The sequence below is a fragment of the Neolamprologus brichardi genome, chromosome 10, assembly GCF_056152115.1.
Source record: "Neolamprologus brichardi isolate AB-2024 chromosome 10, ASM5615211v1, whole genome shotgun sequence".
Taxonomy (NCBI): Eukaryota; Metazoa; Chordata; class Actinopteri; order Cichliformes; family Cichlidae; genus Neolamprologus; species Neolamprologus brichardi.
In genome coordinates, this window is record NC_142113.1 from 20,983,630 (window position 1) to 21,002,669 (window position 19,040).

Genomic DNA, 19,040 nt, shown 5'->3' on the forward strand with positions numbered 1-19,040 from the left:
GGGACAAATCACATCGGTCAAGCTGAAACAAGTCCAGTGTTTATATTTTCAGAAAATAATTCTATACATAATTAGTATTATTTAAAAAAATACAGTGCAAATAAGCAAAAGCAGCAAACACCAAGTTAAAGCACTGCCACGAAAAACGCTAAAGCCTAACTGAACTAATCCATTAATAGCTTCTGATGTTACAGTGCAGCCAGCGGTGGGTGGATTTCAAATCAATTTAAAGTGATGAAATGTTATTTAGTATTGCGTATCAGTGAACATGCTTCATTTGGATGGTCGAGCGCTCACTGTCAAACGATTCAATGCTCCCACTGTGGGTGCTGAATACTGTGAAAATTAATCTTTACTTAGTGTACAAGCTAATGTTGGATTTACTGCTACTACAAGGATTTGATTCAAATATTCTTGCAATAAATTCATTTCTTCGCTTGATAGCAGAGTGTCTGTCTGTCCAAAGCAGTGCCACCATTCAGACTAAAATACTAAAATGGTGTTTAACGTCTACAGTTTCTATTTTTAATGTTTTTATGGACACAGTCTGCTGCAGATGTCTAAATAAGCTGCCAGCAACTCAGATAATTACACTACATCAGTCAGAGATGAGCTCTCAGCTCATTTCCAGTTGAGTGGCAGTGTTTTTGTGAGCACTCTGCACACTTCACATGCTTTTCTGGGCAGTTTTAAAACAAGGCAGTTCAAAATGCATTTCCATATTCTCAATGAAACCCCTCAAATTTCCTATTCACAAATATGCTCAGGTGACAACTCCACATTATTCTTTTTACAGGCAGTACCCAACACTGAGCATCATTTCTCGTCGCAGGTGGAAATAAAGCTACAGTCATATGTAGGGTGTAAGATACCCGTGCACTTCAGCAAGCAATCAATATGGTAAAAATTGACAGTGATAAGCGTTTTAGCTCTAAAAGACTAGATGATGGAAAAGCTACTGAATCAAATGAATAAAAAAAAGCATAGCAGAGAATATAACTTTCATTAAAAACTATATTATCACCATAAATAACAGCAACCTAGTCCTAGTGTAGTTTTCAGGAGACTCTTCATAAAAGAGTGAATCACACTGCAACTGAAACTTTCACCAATGCTTTTTTTTCAATAAAAGATAGGAAATATTTAAACTTGTCATATCAGGAGAGGATCTGTTCGTATCAGTGTTCCTGGACTCCGAAGCACACAGAAGCAAGGATGTAGGATTTAGACCTAATTTAATCTGGTTGTTCAAAGTGCACTGACAGAGGTTTCTTGTTCTTTTAATTACCGAAATTGTGATCAGAGATTACAGGAGAAGGACTTCGAGGTCGAGGCCTTTCGTGTCCTGATATGACCCAGGGCGAAATTTTGTGTATTGCATTTGGTCTTCCACTGTTTGAGGTGGCACCACAAGATGATTCACTTTGTCATATACTGTGTCAATAATAACGACTACAAATGTTCTAGTTTTCTAAATTTTTGGCAGGTTGTTTATAAAAACTTCAAACTCCTAAATTAACTTTCAACAATGTTTTTATGCCTCTGCCTTTCCTGCTATGACACGTCACTAAAGGGACCGATTATTCTCATTTCCAGCTCCATATGTTTTATTCTTGGAATCTACTTAAGCAGATTGGTATGATTCAAAGTTCAGAATAATCATTTATCTCATACTAATTACACTAATAGTGCAGTTTCCTGTCCCATCCCTTTAAGCTAGCTCGTTTCTCATTTGCACATCATAAACATCATATCCATTCTCACTGATGTCATTAAGAGCCGAGAGTAGAAGGATCTGTATGAAACCAAGCATTTGGAGCAATTTGAAGCCTTATCTTTTAGCTTACAGGGATTACTCTGGCCATGCTTAATATGAGTAGCACTGCTGTAACAGGTAATTATTTAAGGAGAGAGAAAAGTAAAGCATAATCGGTCCCTTTTAATTAAGCTAACTGTAAACAAGGGTATGCAGTAATTTTTTCCCACACTATGAGCACTGAGTGTCAAATTGTCTAGAGCTAGTATGAAAGCTGAAACCTGGAAAACTAAAATGCCATATTTTCATTTTTTTCTTATTTTGTTTTCATTTTTTATCACATAAACAAAACTGACAGACATTCAGTGTTCACTTTGGCTGCTAAGAGGCGGCGACGACGTAACCAGGGCATTTCTGCATGACAGTTAGCTTAGCTGTTTGGCACAAGAACAGTAATGATATGTTGGTAGGCATGATGTTTCATAAGAAAATAGAAATTATACAGCTTGACGTCTAGAACAAAAGTCCACTCTGAACATATAAATAAAAGCCCCTGTTTAAAGTCTTCAGTCCAAAATAATCTGATGTACTGCTGCCGGAGAAGGCAGAGCAAAGAATGGCTTGTATGTGCTTTCCACTGTTAAAGTCTTCTGAGGTTCTTTCTGGAGGTCACAGTCTTCAGAGGTGAAACTCTCACAGCAGTTTGAGGAGTAAAGTCTGTGGCTGATGTTGTGCTTCATTCTGATTGACAAGCAGATTTAGATGCCCATTTTTTCAGGAAGTTGATGGAATATATAAGTCTGTGTGTGTCTGTACACATGGAAGGATATTCAGGCAAAGTGTGAGGAACAAACAGGCACACTTCTTCATTCATCCTCTGTCCTGATTGGCTCTCAGCACGTCTCTCCCAGAATCCTATGCAAGTCCTCGGGTAGGACGCGGCCTTCTTCGCCACGACTTATATTCTTCACTATCCTGCAGTTATACACAACACCAATGCGCGAAATCTTTTTAAACATTTCAACATTTAAAAATGGTTGAATTCAAGATTTCTGAAGAATGTCGCCTGTCTTACCACATTCCTGATGAATCCTCATGCAGCAGCTGGATGACATCACCACAGTTAAAGATGATGTCATCAGAGCTGGCCATGGTGCTCTCTACCATCACTCTGTACCTGCCCGCCACCTGGAACAGAGTAAAAACAATTAAAACTGAGGGAACAGTGTATTCAACCCTTTGCCACATGAATGAATAGACAAGACAAATACATATTTACTCATTTAGGAACTCGTAAACCACCACAGGCCGCAAAGAGCATCATCGCACAAAGTATCAGTGTACAATAGATGATACGTCAGTCACAGTGTCCTTCATAGTCATATTGGATGGGGGAAAAATATCAAGAAGGCAGGTCTTGTCCAATATCATCATGTCAGGCTGGATGCCACCACTCATTTGAGGGAGATCTACTAGGTTCAGGTAGGACCTTCCACCTGCTGTAGCTGCACAGCTTAATGTTCATAGTTTTCCCTTAAATAGGCAGTAGGCTTCATGCAAACACAAAGAAACAAACAAAAAATAAGAGCTAGAATTTTAAAAGCTTTAGTAAGTCCCTCCTGACAGGCAAGCATATTTAAACTGCTTTTAGTAGTCCATGTTCTCTGCATAACCACATCTCAGTTTCTGTGTGAACTCTGTGCATATCTCATGTGACAGTAACAAAATCTCACCAATGGGGCAGGCTGATCCTCATCCTCCTCCTCTGAGTCTGATAAAGTGGAGAGGTCTGTAGCACCCCAGTCCTCCAGGCCCTCACAGATTGCCACTGAGTGAGCATTCACAGGCCAACCTACAGATGAAAGACAGCTAAAAGAAGTCAAGTGAAACTGCAGAATTTTTCTGTTTCTTTGTTTTGTAAATGAGAAAATTGAACCGTTAAGTGTTAGTAATGAAATACTCATGGTAAAAAAGAAAGGTCAGTAAGGTCATTTCCAAACAAACTGAAGTCCATCATTCTACACTAATAAAAGTTATCCACAAGTGGAAAACATTCAAGACAGATGCTAATCTTCCCAGGGGTGGACATCCTAGAAAATGTTCACTAAAGTCAGACCATGCAATGCTGAGAGAAGCTGCAGAATACCCATGTTAAATGTTAAAGTTCATGACAGTGCAACTAGAAAAAGGGGAAAACCTCTTATCTCTAAAAAGATGGTAGGGCACGGTAAAAAATCAAATACAGCATATCAGCACAAACACCTCAAATTGCAGTTTCAGGGTTAAGGTTACAATTAGGTTACGGTTAGGTTTAGGGTTAAATATTAATTTCTTACGGTTCAGGTAAGTGGCTAAGGAAAGCTCCTGTCGATTTGATGTCCTCGCTAAGGTGTAAAAACAAGTGTGTGTGTTTGTATTCCCTTTGTCCAACTCACTGCGTCGAGGTGAATGAACCACAGGATCCGAATGGGCGGGGCTAGTGTGTAGCGACTCCTCCCCTCTGGGAATGTGGGAGTGGCTTGTTGTAGAGGAGCTGTGAGGAACAGGGAGACACGCTGAGCAGCCTCCCACCGGCACGCTGCCCCACGACACACACATCTCTGATGCACTAAACCACATCACAATGGGAACAAGACCAACGAGCACAACAAACAAAACAAACAACAACAACGACATCCACGGTGTCACAAAACGAGCTGTTACCTCAAACAAAGTCTGTAAATTAACACAACATTCCACTCAGGTTACAGTCACATATATTTCAGCGCCTGATTTCAAAAGATGTTCGAGGTTATCACATGAAAATCATTTATATCATAGATCGCTGCAATATATGGAAATATTATTTCTACAATATTCTACACAAACACGCATAACAGGCCCTGATTAAAGGGCATTTGCAAATAATTTCCATGTGTGCTTCAACCTGCTTTATGTAGTAGACGGGTGAAGCTTGTCCCATTTAATACAATAACTAGAAAGAACATTAACGCGGTACAATAATAATTGTCCGAATGTTTTAAGCCTTCCCATCTGCTAAATAAAGCAAACACTGCAATTACTTACAAATACTGTGAGGCCTACACAATTGTTAGATCCACATATCATTCAAAGAGTGGCAATCCTTACAGTATTTCATCATCCATACTGTATATTAGTAAGAATCCAAAAGTGCTTCAAGACAATGTCTGATCGGGGCTTGCTCAAATTCTTAAAAGAAATCGCTGGTATCATTTAATGTATGTCAACAACTCCCATGATAAGACCAACACTAACAATGGGTCGTGGTCCTTTTTGAGTTTTGTGTTAAAACATTTTAGTCTGAGTTTCTGTTTGGGTTTTTTTTTTTTATCATTCTAGTGCTTAAAGTTTGTTGTACTTTTTAAAACCCTTTAATCCTCATTCCTGTGGTCCGATGACTTTTAGTTTTTTGAATTTACAGAATATTCTGCGTACAACTTTTCACCCTCAGTCTGGATCCACGTAAGGAAATCCTGGATGCAATCACAGAACTGTAGCTACGGTCCCCTCCTCAGTTCAGAGATGATTTTTCCCTTTTCAGATAAATGTCCTGCTCGACTGCCGGATCAAACCAGCGTTCCTCCCTGTCCAGGATGTGTACATTCTTATCACTAAAACAGGGGCCACCGGTCTGTAGGTGTAAATAGAGTTTTTTCCAGATGATGTAGCTCTGTATTAATCAGTTTTCCCCGTGTATAACTGAAAGCGATCCTCCTGGCACTTAACAGTGTACACTATATTACTCTGTTTTTACCGGGGGATAGGATCCTTGGTGTGAACCAATTTTGGGTGTAAAGTCTTCTGAGCTTGAAAGCCACAGAGACGTGTTTTGGAAAAAATACATCAACTGAGACCAAAGAAATCACTCTGATGTGTTATGAAGTGCTTCTCTGACTGAAAACGCAGCAGTGCTCACTTTTCTCATTCATGTTGTTCAGTCAAACTCTTCCTCTTTCAGTGTTTAGCATTTGTCTTTTGGGTACTTCCCGATGCTGAGCTTGCTTCATAAGGACCCAGTTTGCTTTATGGTTCTTCCTGTTTTTCTCTGGTACCTTTTGTTTCTCTTTTCAACTTGTGAATTTTGAAATCAGCCATTAAAGCTTGTGTGTAAATTAGTTTTGCATCCTACATTTTGGCTCTCAAATCTACTATCTCATCTGTCTCTGTCAATACCTTCTAACACCCTTTAAAATCTCCTGGTTCCCTATTAAAGATTTCTATAAATGCTCACAAATATGGATTTTAATTTTACATCAATGTTTAATAATTCTTTATAGCTGGGCACTTTATTTTTTTATCTTTTGCATTATAAATAATGCAACTGTTGTAACCTTGTGCCAGTGATTACAGTAAAGAAAGAGCACTACAACAGTATGTGTCATTGATATGTTTAAAAATGTCATGAACAGTGGAGGACTACAAATAACAACATTAGTTTTGATCTCTTTGTGGAAGCCGCTGACAAAGAGAAAATATACCAGTGTTGATAAATTTCCCATAAACTGAATCTCCATGATCTTGCATATTGTGACACACACAAGGCTCAGCCATTACTTGACCTTACAACATGCTAGCATGCCACCTGCAAACATAAAACTGTCATCTCCAGAACAACTCCACAAACACACACCCGCAAACTCCAACACACTGCAAAGCTCCATCACTGACAATACTTTGAATAGCTTGCAATCATCAAAGCAACAAGTGCAAGATATTAAAAAGAAAACCGCTCTAAAAGTAGTCTAACTTACAGTTACCTCTTCTAGCTCATCCTATCACTTTAATGGTCACCACGGGATCAAGAATGTATCTGACAGAGTCACTTAAAAGAATGTGTTTAAAAGAACGTAATGCACAGCCTCCCTGTTACAGTCAATAGGACTTTAAAGCATCTAATCAGGGACTGTTGCAGTGAGGTGAATATGCATGAATATGAAGAGGAATCAAAGCCCAGCAGCACAGAAAGAAACTGTAGCAGGCCTAAATTAAGTGACTGACACTGTCCATGGTGCTGAAAACAGCAGCTTTAAATATCAGAGCTGAAGACAATGTTGTGCCATCTGCAGGATTTGGCAGTTCAAATCTCAAGGGTAATGACAAAGATGCTGATACATTCACATACGGAGCCACTGCGCACATACACACTGACTCAGTAACATCAATAAACTGTAAAAAGATTATTATGAGAATTTTGATTGTGGCGATGGCGGATATCCTGACTTGTAGGCCGGTGTTATGTGATCGGGAAGTCATTCCAGAAATTGGATTTAAGGGTCAAAACACAATCTTTTTCTTCCCAGAATTCATCAGGCTTTAAAAGAATAGAATCGAGTCATCAGATTTGGGCTGACCTGTTCTCACCACACATGAAACATCATAACAAGCTTCCCTGATGCTGTATGGGGATGAGGGAATTTTGAAATTCTATCCACTGAGTTACTCATACAACCCAGATTCAAAAAAAGTTGGGACACCGTGTAAAATGTACACGATGTTTTTCAAATCTTTGTCCCCTGAGCACACAGAGCTTTCTCCAGATTTTGAATCATTTGATGATATAATGTCCTGTAGATGATGAGATATTCAGTCTTCACAATTTTAAGTTGAGGAACATTATTCTGAAATTTGTTTCACAATTTGCAGACAGAGTTTTGTGCAGATTGGTGAACCTCTGCCCATCTTTACACGTGAGAAACTCTACCTCTCTAAAGTGCTGTTTTTATACCCAATACTGTTACTGACCTGTTAACCTGATTATTTGTAACATTCCTCCAGCTTTATAGAGACGAGTTGCCATCATGAATGTTAAAATTAGCTAATATTTTTCATGGACCAGTAAAATGCCTCAGCTCGTACCTTTGATATGTTTGCATTTCATGATTCTTATGTAAATGCTTTTGCACATCCCTACATCATGTGATGTCATGCAGAGAGAATCACCTGTCAGAGAGAGGGTTGTCTGAAAGCAGAAGAGAAGCTTCATCTAAGAAGATGAGATGACATAGAGGAATGAGTTAGATGTAGAAGGAATAAAAATCCATAAACAACAGAGTAAAGGAAATTACACTGCTAGGAAGGAGCTTAAGGTTTCAACAAAAACCACAAAGCACTAAAAAAAAAAAACATGACTGAACACGCGTCATATAAATGAAACCAGGCTTTTAAAAAAGGGAAAAGGAACAGGTCACAAAGCAACATCAACATTAATTGAAACCTTGTAGTTTTTGCTGGTTGTTGAGAATTTTTCGAATCTCCATCAGCCAGGCAACTTTGACCTCCACCGTGGGAGCCTAATAGAGACACAGAGTGAAAATAACACACTACTAAGACACTGAAAAGTCTTTTCAGTTACACTTAAAAAAGAAAAAAGAGCATCACATACCTGAACTATGTACACCACTTCTCTGCTGCTATACCAGATTTCAAATTTTTTCACATCTCCTTTCACATTTTCCGTGATTCCCACTGCACCCATCTACAGACAGAGAGAAAAACCGTAAATTGGAAACATAAAGTGTTTGAGTCGCCTGATAATGTGAGAGAGTTTTTAGTGTTATTACTCTGAGGCACGATTTGAAGCTGTAGAAGGGCGTCCTGTCGTGGTTGTCCTCGTCTCTGCGCTTGCAGAAGAGCAGGGCGTGCTCGTAGAGGAAGAGGTGCCTCTGCATGGGTTTGAATCTGGCCAGCTCTTTCATTCGCACCGCTGCCCTTTTATGGCTGATCCACACGCTAAAGCTGCCTTGCATCACGACACGACCCAGATGGCTGAGATCACCCTGTGTCAAGGAGACAGACAGATGGATACACTCAAGACTCATCTATTCTCATCACAACCAGTAAGAAAGATTTTGTGCTTTGCTCTAATAAGATTAAGTGTGATGAAAGGTCATAAATCTGCGAACCAGTAATGTGATTGTGTGTCTGCTGTTTTATTTGTTGATTTGACTGGCTGGTACCTGATATCCGGTGATGGCTATTTGATGCATGGAGTCATTGACAGACTTCAACAGAACCAGCATGGAGTCCAGAGCCTCCTGGAGTTCACAGCGGTATCGCTCCTCTGTGCAGTGCTTTAAAAGCTCCTGAACAACGACAGGCACACAGCATGACATGTCAGTGGATCTTACTTTATCTAATCTGGTCTGCCTTGATGTCTGTCCACTTAAATGGCTTTATGCACATGTAAATCATTGTCAGCCTGTCTGTGACTCTGCAAATTGAATAAATGGATCCAACCTGTTGCTGTCGATCTCTGCGCCTTTTAAAATTGTGCGTGTCCACAAAAGTCATTTTTATTTGTCTGCATCTCTGTTTCTGTTGAAATAACCTTCTTATCTGTTTGTCTCTCTGTGTCAGCGTCACTTTGTCCATGCGTCAATTCAGACAAAAGCAATTACTGTATGGACGGCTCGTCCACATGAGATATTACTGCTATTGAAAAAGCACAGCAAAAAAAATAATTACCGCTAATAGAAAGAAAAAAAAAACAGAGGTCAGGACAAGAACCGCAGACTCACAGAGCTCAGTCTTCTATCAATATTCCCTCTTGCAGCTCAAAGTTCAACGCACAGACATTTTCAATTATGAAACATGTTTGTTTTCCTGACCTACTTTGCTGTAGCCAATAACATTAGAAGCACTTTTTTTCTGGTGATGAGTTGATACACTTTGCGCTGTATGAGGGTGCAGTTAAATTTTATGGCCTGGATGATGAATGTCTGAGAAGATTTTGGTACATGACTTGCCAAGTAATACACAATAACATAGTGGATGAAAGCAAATATTAACATTTTCACCACCATATTTATTTGAGCTTCTGAGTGACTCATGAATCAGTAATCATTCAAGATCTCCCTGAATATTTTTGTTCTATGAATACAGATGCACACTGTAAATCATGAGAAAGTTAGGATTTTTTAACACAATTGCATGTTGTAAAAACATTGATTGCTGTAATATTTTGTGACTGGCAAGTTGACGATAAAACCCCCCAGAAAATAGTGAAAATAGTGAAAGTTCATGTATTGCATGTATTGTTAATTTGTAATACAATATCTGATTTTAAGCTTTAGTAGCTATGTTAGTAGCATACTGATCTTCATTAGATATATGAAAGTTTTTTGTTATCAGCAGTTGTAATTAGAGCTAACCTATACAGAGACCGATAGCCATATCGATATTTGATGAACATCAGTATTATAAAAATCTGCTATTATGATATTTCCCCAGACACACGACATACAAAATGCGAACAGATTTCTCTGATATTTGTCATATGTATTGATTTACTCATCGTTACTCATAACACGGTTTAAGTGTGTTCCGGTGTCTCGTTTTTATAAATGTCAATAGCAATAAATCAGCAAATAGCTAATATCGAAAATATCGGATACGTCAGTCGGGCTATTAATGAAATTATAAGTCAAAATTTACATTTCTTTATTATACATTGAACACAGACTAAGAATTATTCATTTCAGTGAGTGACCTGCATTACTAATAAATTTTTATAGCTCAGATGTAGAAAACCTTGAGCAGCAGCTGGTACTTGGTGAGGCGTTGGACTGGTTTCAAGAGGTAAGAGTCCAGACCTAACTTGTGATCAAGCTTCTTCTGGCACTCCTGCAGAAAGAAAGAACAGGACACAGAGACAGAGAGATCAAAATTAGTGCTGTCAGCGTTAATCTCGTTAAAATGACGTTAACTCCATAACCGCATTAACGTGGATCACCGCGTTAACGAGCTAACCGCGCTGACGCCATGCAGCCCTCGCATGGGGCTAGCCGCGTTAAGGTCATTTTAATGAGATTAACGCTACAGCACAAAATCCATTCTGAACAAATACTGTGCCATAACTACAAAAAGTGAAAGTGAGTGCATCGTGTTAAACGTGTGCAACTACCTGAAAGAACAGCGAATCAGCACACTGTCTCCAGAGCAACTCAGAGCGAGGCTTGTTTTGGCAGTAACGCTCATACACCTGGAACTTTTCCTTCTGCTCACACACAAATGTACATTTAAACATATTATGTTATATCACATGTAAAGTCCTCGTGTTTTTCATCACATCTTCCCTCACCCTTTTCAGAAAGCAAGCCCCCACGCTCTCTGGTGTCTCCAGGCAACTCTGCAGATCTTGGAGGAAGATCCTGTAAGGAGAAACCAAGAGGAACATAAAAGGAAATTGGATCAGCATGAAAAGACAGAAAGGGACAGGAACAGCTTGTGAGCTCTGTGTGTTTGTGTGTGCGGCTTGCCTGCTGTGGAACTGGTAAATCTCTGGCATGTTGCCGAACAGAACGTCCTTCTGGCTGCGCAAAGCTACAGGAAGAAGATTAGCCACAGAGGGGTCCTCCATTTCTGCCCTGTAACCCTGATAATTGCAGAGGCGAGAGGTAGTCAAGGGAGAGGAGAGATGGTAAGGCAAGCCAAAGAAAAGGAGAAAGTTTTAATCAAAAAAGTAAAGAAATACAAAATGACAAAACAAGTCTGGAAACCCTGTCATCTGATGACCACTCCGTGGATACTCTGGCCAAGACTTGTTCTTCTGTGCCCTGGTTAATGTTGACGTTGATGAAGACAAACTAGAAAAGCTAACAAACAACTAAATCATAACCAGGTAATAGCCAGTGGTTTCAAGATTGCCCAGGATTTCAAGATATTCCCTCCTCATGCTGTCAGTGTTACCCAGACTAAAAATTAAATCTAGAAAGCCCCTGTACCTAAAATACTGCCCATTACTATTCTGTATACAGATATGTATATCTATAAAAATTATGAAATATCCAACAAACCAAACAATACCATCAAATGATCTAAACTAACTCACCAGAAGGACGGAGAGCAGTTCATCCACATAGATCCTCTCTGTAGCTATCAGTTCCTTCATAATATGGCTAAAACGAGTGAACGTAAACATAAACAGACAAAAAAAAAACAATGTAAAACTACTGTGTAAGCTCTGACACTCGCACAGGAAGAAGCTGAAAGGCTCCTAAATGGATCACACACATACACCTAAAACAACTAGCAACATTAGAGTCACAATTAACATTTAAGACTGTGTACCGTGTGACCTGCTCTGGGTTGTCCTCTGCCTCGGAATCAGTTTCAGGGTTGGGTCCATATAGACAGCTGCGGTTGCCTTGGTAATCATGCATCACCTCGATCTGACGAAACACATACATATCACTTAAACTTTCTGTGGAAAAGTGAGTAAAAATACGCTTTTTAAAGACATGTAATAAACAGAGAGTCTGCAGATCTGTTGCCAAAGTTGCCCTTTTTCAGACACACTCCTGCTACTGGAAATATTATTCTGGTGCTGGGAGATTAAAAATTGTTTAATGTCGCATGCCCGTTGGGTAATGTCTACTAAGTTCAAGTCTGTTGTTCATGTATAAAAATATATTTAAAAAGCAAATGAAAGCAAACACACCAAAGTTTTCTCCTGCAGTGAAAGAGAAAACACACACACATGTATATATGTACATATATATAGACACACACCTTGGGTTGGCTGTTGTTCCTCCTTGCAGCCCTCTTGCCGGGAAGCAGATCAAAGGAGAACTTGGAGTTCAAAACATTAAAGTCTACACCTGTGGAGGATATCGCACATATAAGAAAGAACAAAAAGGAAATGCTGGCAAAAAAGCAACAGCTCAAGACCTTTAGAGCGCAGTCAAGAACAAAGCTTGGTTAAACTGTTGAATGCAACAGGGACATGGAGGTAGGATAGGGAGATAACTGTGCCCAAGAACATCCTACTCAACAACAGACATGAACCTCTTCAATGCTCAAAATATCTCCTGTGCTTTATCATACTTTCTACTGCAAAACAGGAAGAAAACCCATTAGGATTGAATTGTTGAGTATGTGTTAAGAAGAGTGCAATGGAAGATGTTCTACCATGTTTGGGGGAGAAAAGGGGTGACTTGCAACGCTGGAAAGTCTGGTCCGGTTCTGGCCGAGGGGCCACCAGCTGTATGGGTCGGACCTGCACGTCCGCCAGCTTCCTCAGACACTGCTCCCTGTTTCTGATCATGCACTGCATTGAGTTCAGCTTCTCTGTCACCATGGAAACCTGGGACTGGACAGACACAGAGCTACTGTAGTAAACAACAGTGGTGTCAAATATATGTGTGTTTGTGTCAGCAGTTTCAGGTTACCTGTAGCTGCGGGGTGAGTATGGCTTGAAATTCAAAGCTGAGAGTATCCTGGCTGTTTTTCATGGCTGATGGCGCCCTCTCCTGGTGGCAGCTGAGGTACTGCAATGCTTCCTGAGCTCCTTCTCTGGTTTGGAACTTGTCCACCATCTGGCTGGCCAGCAGATAGGCGCCCTCGTCGCACCAGCGAAGGGCCTGCTCACAAAAGACTGCTAAATACAAGACCGATTCCATGGCAACAGTTTGTGCTACAAGAAAGGTGAATGATTGCTAACAGAGCAAATATTTGCTTCAGTCAACAACTGACTTGCAGATGAGAGACTTCTCTTTGTCAAATGTTTCTCTAAGACAGAAGAGCCCAGAGATTTATAGATTTATAGACAACTATAAATAGAGGCATATTTGTGATTTGGGGCTGTATAAATAAAAATGACCTGATTTTCATTAATGGCAAGAGGAAGATTCACAAATAGATCATTCAGTCAAAAATGCACAATCATCAGTGTATTAATTTTGCTGTTTTCATTTAAGTTTGTATGCACACATCTTTGCATTTCTGCACATGCGAGAGTGGCCTGTGAACATTTTTACCTTCTCAAGGCAGCCCAGCAGATCTCGTGTTCGAGTGAGCGAGGCCCTCTTGGTGCGTATGGCCATGGTGATGACATCACAGTAATGTCGCAGCTCATTGCAGCGCTGGATGATGAGCGCCAGGGCGTAGTGGTGGTTTGCAGCCAACTGGTGACCGTGTAGAATCAACATCTGGGCACGAGCCATCTCCTCCTGATTCAAGCAGAGACAGAGGTTTGAGGTTTTAATGACGAAAAGGCCAGACAAGAACGAACCTGAACAACATGCAAACTCCATCAGTACAAATTATAAGAAAAGCCTGCCAAAAGCCATAAGGGTGTTATGTTGGCTTTGTTATGTTTTGGTGAGTTTTGTTGTGCATCTAGTTTCTCCTTCCTCTTGTGTTTTCCTGTCTTTGTCAGACTTGGTGTTAGGTTTCATGTCTTAATGTTAATTATTTAGTTTTTAGTTTATTCCTGTTTAACTCTAAAGGTTATTTCCATCGTACAATCGTCTCCCCAACCCTCATAGTTTCTAATTGCTGTGGATTGTTTCCACCTGTGTCTCATCATTCTCACCTATATATAGTTATGCTTTTCCCTCTTGTCCTTCTCAAACCATCTATTGCACTCCTGTCTTTCTAAATCTCATTTTTTCATGGTGGACTTTGTCTAGTTTTAAACAGAAATATAAAAGGATTGCATTTTCTTGATTTGTTTGTCTCTGGGTCCTGCATACGGGTCCTCTCTACACCACACTATGTGCAAAAGAGTAATTAAAATCCCACTTTGACCCGCTCTGTGTGCGGAGGTCTCTTGCTACTAGTTTTCTGCTAGCAGAATGCCTTTGCAAGTGCTTGGAGAGATATGACGTCACATTTGCTGGAGTTCATAGCTGTTTTTGGCCAGAACAAAAATTGCACATTACCAACACAATATTGAGAGTTCTCATGATGGTTTGAAGTGCATATAGCTGAAGTTTAGAAGAATCTGTGGGATGCTAGGTTGTGCACCAAAGCGAATTGGTTTTGATAGCCAGTGGCCAGAATAGACTTCATGGGTAACCCAGTTACAGATATCACTGAAATGACTTGGCCTGCTGCTCTCCCTGCCTCAGGCTTCCTATGTGTCCACATGGAAGGGAAGGTAGATTTGTCTGGTATTGTGTGTTTGCTTGTGTGGGTGATTGCTGCTGCTCTCGCTGCCTGCAGGCATTCAATATATGATCATTGAAGGGCAGGAGGAATGCTCTCTTTGCCTTTGGGCTTTCCACACATTCTCCTTCAGCAGATTACTGCTGAAGGAGAATAAATCCTATTTTGGATAAACAGATGTACATTTTGGCCCACTTGCTTAATTTCTTCAAGTCACATGTGAGATGTTAATTGTGTGTGTGCATGTGTGTCACCTGAGCACGTTTGTCCAGTGTATCCAGGTCTTTAAGTAACTGTTCTGTCTGAACCACTGTGTTCCCCAAAGAGGCAATCTCCTTCTCCTGGGCAGAGAGCCGCTCCAGGACCTCCTCCATCTACACACACGATACCAAATACAAAACAGTGTGACTCTGATCATGAACTACTACGACTCGTGAAAAGACATCGGCACCACTTATCACACCTGCTGGAAACTACTTTCATAGTGTAGCAGCTGGAGGTACTGCTGCAGCTTCAGGTGGTGTTTCTCAAAGAAGCCATCGAATGCCTCCTCCATGTCTCCGAGCTGTGCCAGGAGCCTAAAACACACACGCCGCATGACACAACTGTCCACTAAAAGAACGATTTAATAACATTAAAAAAGGGTATTAAACTGAGAGTTTGTCTTTCATACTCAAGCCGAGCTTCACTTATCCTCTGATGGTTTACCTCTTAACAGTGTCCATGTCTGCTTGTATTTCCCTCTCCTCCTCTGCATCTCTTTTAGAAGCTTTGACAGTTTCCAGGTTTGACAGCAGGAGGCGTCCTTCTTTCAGCACATTCCTAATATCATCCTAGATCAGTACAAAATTGATGCAAAAAAAAAGAGAGAGAGAATGATTAAGTACAAAAAGTGACAGATACAGTGTGGGTGAGCAGAGAGAGGCAGGAAATGATTGGGAGTAAAACACCACCTTCATCTGTCGGTATCGGTGTGTGTGGGAGTGCAGCAAGAATTCGATGGCGTTAGCCTCATCAGGAAGTTCGGTGTCTGACAGCTCTGATCCGAAGCTCTGGAGCAGCTGGGCAATCTCTTTAACTGTCACTGCAAACGTCTCGATGGACTGCAGGATTACACATTTTCACCCAAACCAAAAAAAGAAGAAAAAAACATAAATAAATTATTTGTATTTCAGTTTTTTGATGGTTCTCAAAATTAGGCATATAAATATGTGGAAAAACTAAGTACACCTAATGATTCAGGAGCTTGTTGAACAACCTTTAGCAGCAATAACTTGAAGTTTTTTATATGACTTTATCAACTCCCACATGTTGGTCCACTCTTTGATTGAGGTTTGCAGGAATTTTTTTTGCACAGCTCTCTTAAGGTTTCTCTGAGCATTGCAATGTCTGATCTTGGGGTGAATTTGCTAAGACTCATCTCCTGGGAAGAGTGTACCATAGTGTTTACAACCACTTAAATGCTCCTTTTATAAGAGTTGGTTACACTTGCCAATTATCAATTAATTAAGTGCATTTGTTTAGTGGTTCGTGGATTGTACTTAACCTTTTAACTCCAAAGGAAGTACTAAATGTGTACTTAGTTTGTAACATGACTGTATATGAAAACTTTCTGTTTCACATGAGTATATAATACAGAAGAATTAAACATAAAGTAAAAGATCAAAAATGAAGGCTTAGAATATATATAAAGACACATTTTTACATTCCCAGAACAAGTTATCATGGCCTGTTAAATTTAGCAGTATAGATAGTTGTCCTGGATACTAACAGAATTAGCATGACAGAAAACATGCCTAGATAAAGTGAATTATCTAGTATCTGAAGTGCGTACTGTTCGGAGGACGACCCAGTCGCTTTGGCAGAACTGCACTTTTGCAGTGAAGTCTGTTGTCAAGTGATTTTCATCAATGTAGCGCAGCAGGTCGCCAACAGAACGCAGCATCACCACCTAGAAAACACAAACACGAGGCAACCGGCTGTTACCTGGCCAGTGTTGCACTGCAGCTGGCATTTTAAAAGGTGACAAAATTAAATATACATGCACAGGAGTGCTCTACTTTTTAACCCCTTCTCTCACCGGCATCTTTAACAGAAAGTCATCCTGACTGAAGCGAAAGCCCAGGTCGGTGCTCGATGATGGACTCGGGGCAGAGCTTAACAAACTGCTGGGGTTGAGCACCAGGATCAAATGTAGATTGCCTGGAAATGAGGTCTGAAAGAAGAAACGATATAATTCCCTCAATTTATCAGTCATTTAAAAAAATGATTGGTATGTTAAATGTTTGTGAAATAAAGATAAGCATTTAGCTTATTATTTAGCACAAGCGATATTTTTCCCATGTTGTTCATGCTCCCCCTGCTGTGGTTATGTGTCCTGCTAAGGGGGCTCACCCCACAGATTGACAACCCCAGAATTAAAGAAAAAACTTGCTGCAACGTGTCCAAATGCAATATCTCATATGCGCAAAGGCCCTCTTCATGTACAAGCACAGCAGTCAATTTCTGGTAGTTACTTGAGTTGGGCCAATGTAATGAATAGAATAGAATAGAATAGAATAGAATAGAATAGAATAGAATAGAATAGAATAGAATAGAATTCAACTTTATTGTCACTGCACATGCACAGGTACAGGGCAACAAAATGCAGTTTGCATCCGCCAGAAGTGCTTTAGCCATGATATAGATATATTACAATATATATTAGCAATAATATAGATATGTAAGTATATTACAGAAATGGGTCTATAATTAACTACTACTAGGTGGACTAATTGGTTTCTAATGAAGTCTAAAACAGTCTTATTCAGAAATGTGAACAAACTCTAATTCATGGGACAGAAAAAACAACAGCCTAACAATGTGGTAACCGGAGTTATAAAGATTTGTTCCTGCATTATCTGAGGACCGCAGTGTGAGAGGGTTGAAAAAAGTCAGACGAGTCATTCAGAGTCACTGACAGTTAGATGTTGTTTGTCATGGAGTCTAGCAAAGCTCAGCACAGCTTCAGCATCCCTCTGTGTCAATCTGGGGAGTCTTTCAGCCTCTGCAGCACTTCAGAAGGTCTGACGGTCAGCTTCTCTGGCTCACTCTGCTCTATGGTCACTCTTCTCTCTTTTTCACATCACCTGTCCACATCTCTCCTCCCACACCACAGACTGTAAACAGTATCCGCTTTACAAACTCAAAGAATGCCACACCTTCTGTTGCCACTGAAGTATTACTTTTTCCACATGCTACTAGGTTAGTCATCAAGCATGTTTACTCTTTCTTCATAAGCCTGCCAGTGTTTCCATTTATCCAGTTTCCCTCTCCTGTGTGCAGGCTCAGATAACATGAGGCTGAGGAGTTAATAAAAATGGAGAAGACTTCTATATATAATGTTAGTCTCTTTCAAATCTGAGAAACCTGGAGGGAAGCTTATCTGTGTCTCGTGATGCATTATTTTCACTTGCTCATCTACTGACGTGTGCAGTGTAATCTAATACACAAGCAGAACCTCAAGGATGCCTCATTAGGTTTTTTGTTTTTTTTTAAAGCGCATTAAAAGCCATCAAGTCTGTTATCAGCTATAGTTGTGGAGCTTTTTTTGGACACCAAATACACAGACTGATACTCTGCGCACACTACAAATGTCCCAGGTAAATAATCACCCAACTGCACACAGTCCCTCTTGATATTTACTAATACAGCAGCCATGATGGAGGTAACTTGATAGCTGCAGACTTGTAGGCACATCTGCACCAAACAACTGCACAGAGATTTGTGTGAGTACTTTAAATACACAGGTTTCAAAATGTGTTACATAAAGCTGCACAACTTGATCCCTCTGTGTGTGCAGACTGCAGAGCCAGAGCTGATACAGCCTCTTGTTGTTCTGCACCTGCAGCTACAGCCCAAACATTTGTCATTGGCCTGTCCTGGTCCCCGACACAGGCTCTTTAACACTGAACGGCTGTCCAACTGCGACCCCTTTTCTTAGGCGTGTTAAATATGTAATGCGGTGCGAACACATCCCAGCCTCTGCGTCGCAGCACCTAACAGTCTTAAGAAAAGCTCGTCTATGTCTCCGCTGCAGCATCCTCATTCTCGCCACCCCGTTTAAAGCCTCCCACCTCCCGGCAGATCTTACCGCGGCCCGGCGCAGACGGGGGAACCCCCGTAGCGGGTTGGACTCGGCCATGGCCTTTTAGCGCTTCCTTGTTCTGCCCTGTCCTCACTGGTACCCGGAAAGTCCGCAGCGGGACGTGGTGTCGGGGACGAGCAGCCGCAGAGATGGCACGGTAACCTCCACTGCAGTGTCCGGATAGGCAGAGCGGCGCGCACCTCAGCAGATGCACTTCTGCTCTGGACCAGGATGGTGGGGTGTGCTTCA

General features: G+C 40.6%; 1 protein-coding gene across 2 annotated transcripts; it reads right to left on the bottom strand.

The window, feature by feature from the left end:
* Window positions 1-17: 17 nt before the first annotated feature.
* Window positions 18-19,040, bottom strand: mcf2b (MCF.2 cell line derived transforming sequence b). 2 transcript variants are annotated; one of them, XM_006784923.3, is made up of 26 exons: window positions 18,798-19,040; window positions 16,746-16,880; window positions 16,500-16,616; window positions 15,619-15,768; window positions 15,374-15,498; window positions 15,129-15,243; window positions 14,920-15,039; window positions 13,534-13,725; window positions 12,946-13,137; window positions 12,686-12,866; window positions 12,287-12,375; window positions 11,846-11,946; window positions 11,607-11,673; window positions 11,035-11,150; window positions 10,857-10,926; window positions 10,680-10,772; window positions 10,307-10,399; window positions 8,734-8,859; window positions 8,338-8,553; window positions 8,160-8,252; window positions 7,992-8,067; window positions 7,718-7,760; window positions 4,192-4,289; window positions 3,490-3,608; window positions 2,832-2,944; window positions 18-2,731 (listed from the first exon to the last, which is right to left on the bottom strand). In XM_006784923.3, the coding sequence occupies exons 1-26, from the start codon at window positions 18,846-18,848 to the stop codon at window positions 2,650-2,652; spliced, it is 2,973 nt and encodes a 990-aa protein (XP_006784986.2). In that variant the 5' UTR covers window positions 18,849-19,040; the 3' UTR covers window positions 18-2,649. The 2 variants fall into 2 exon arrangements, with proteins under 2 accessions (XP_006784986.2, XP_006784985.2); XM_006784922.3 differs by having other exon boundaries at window positions 4,192-4,364.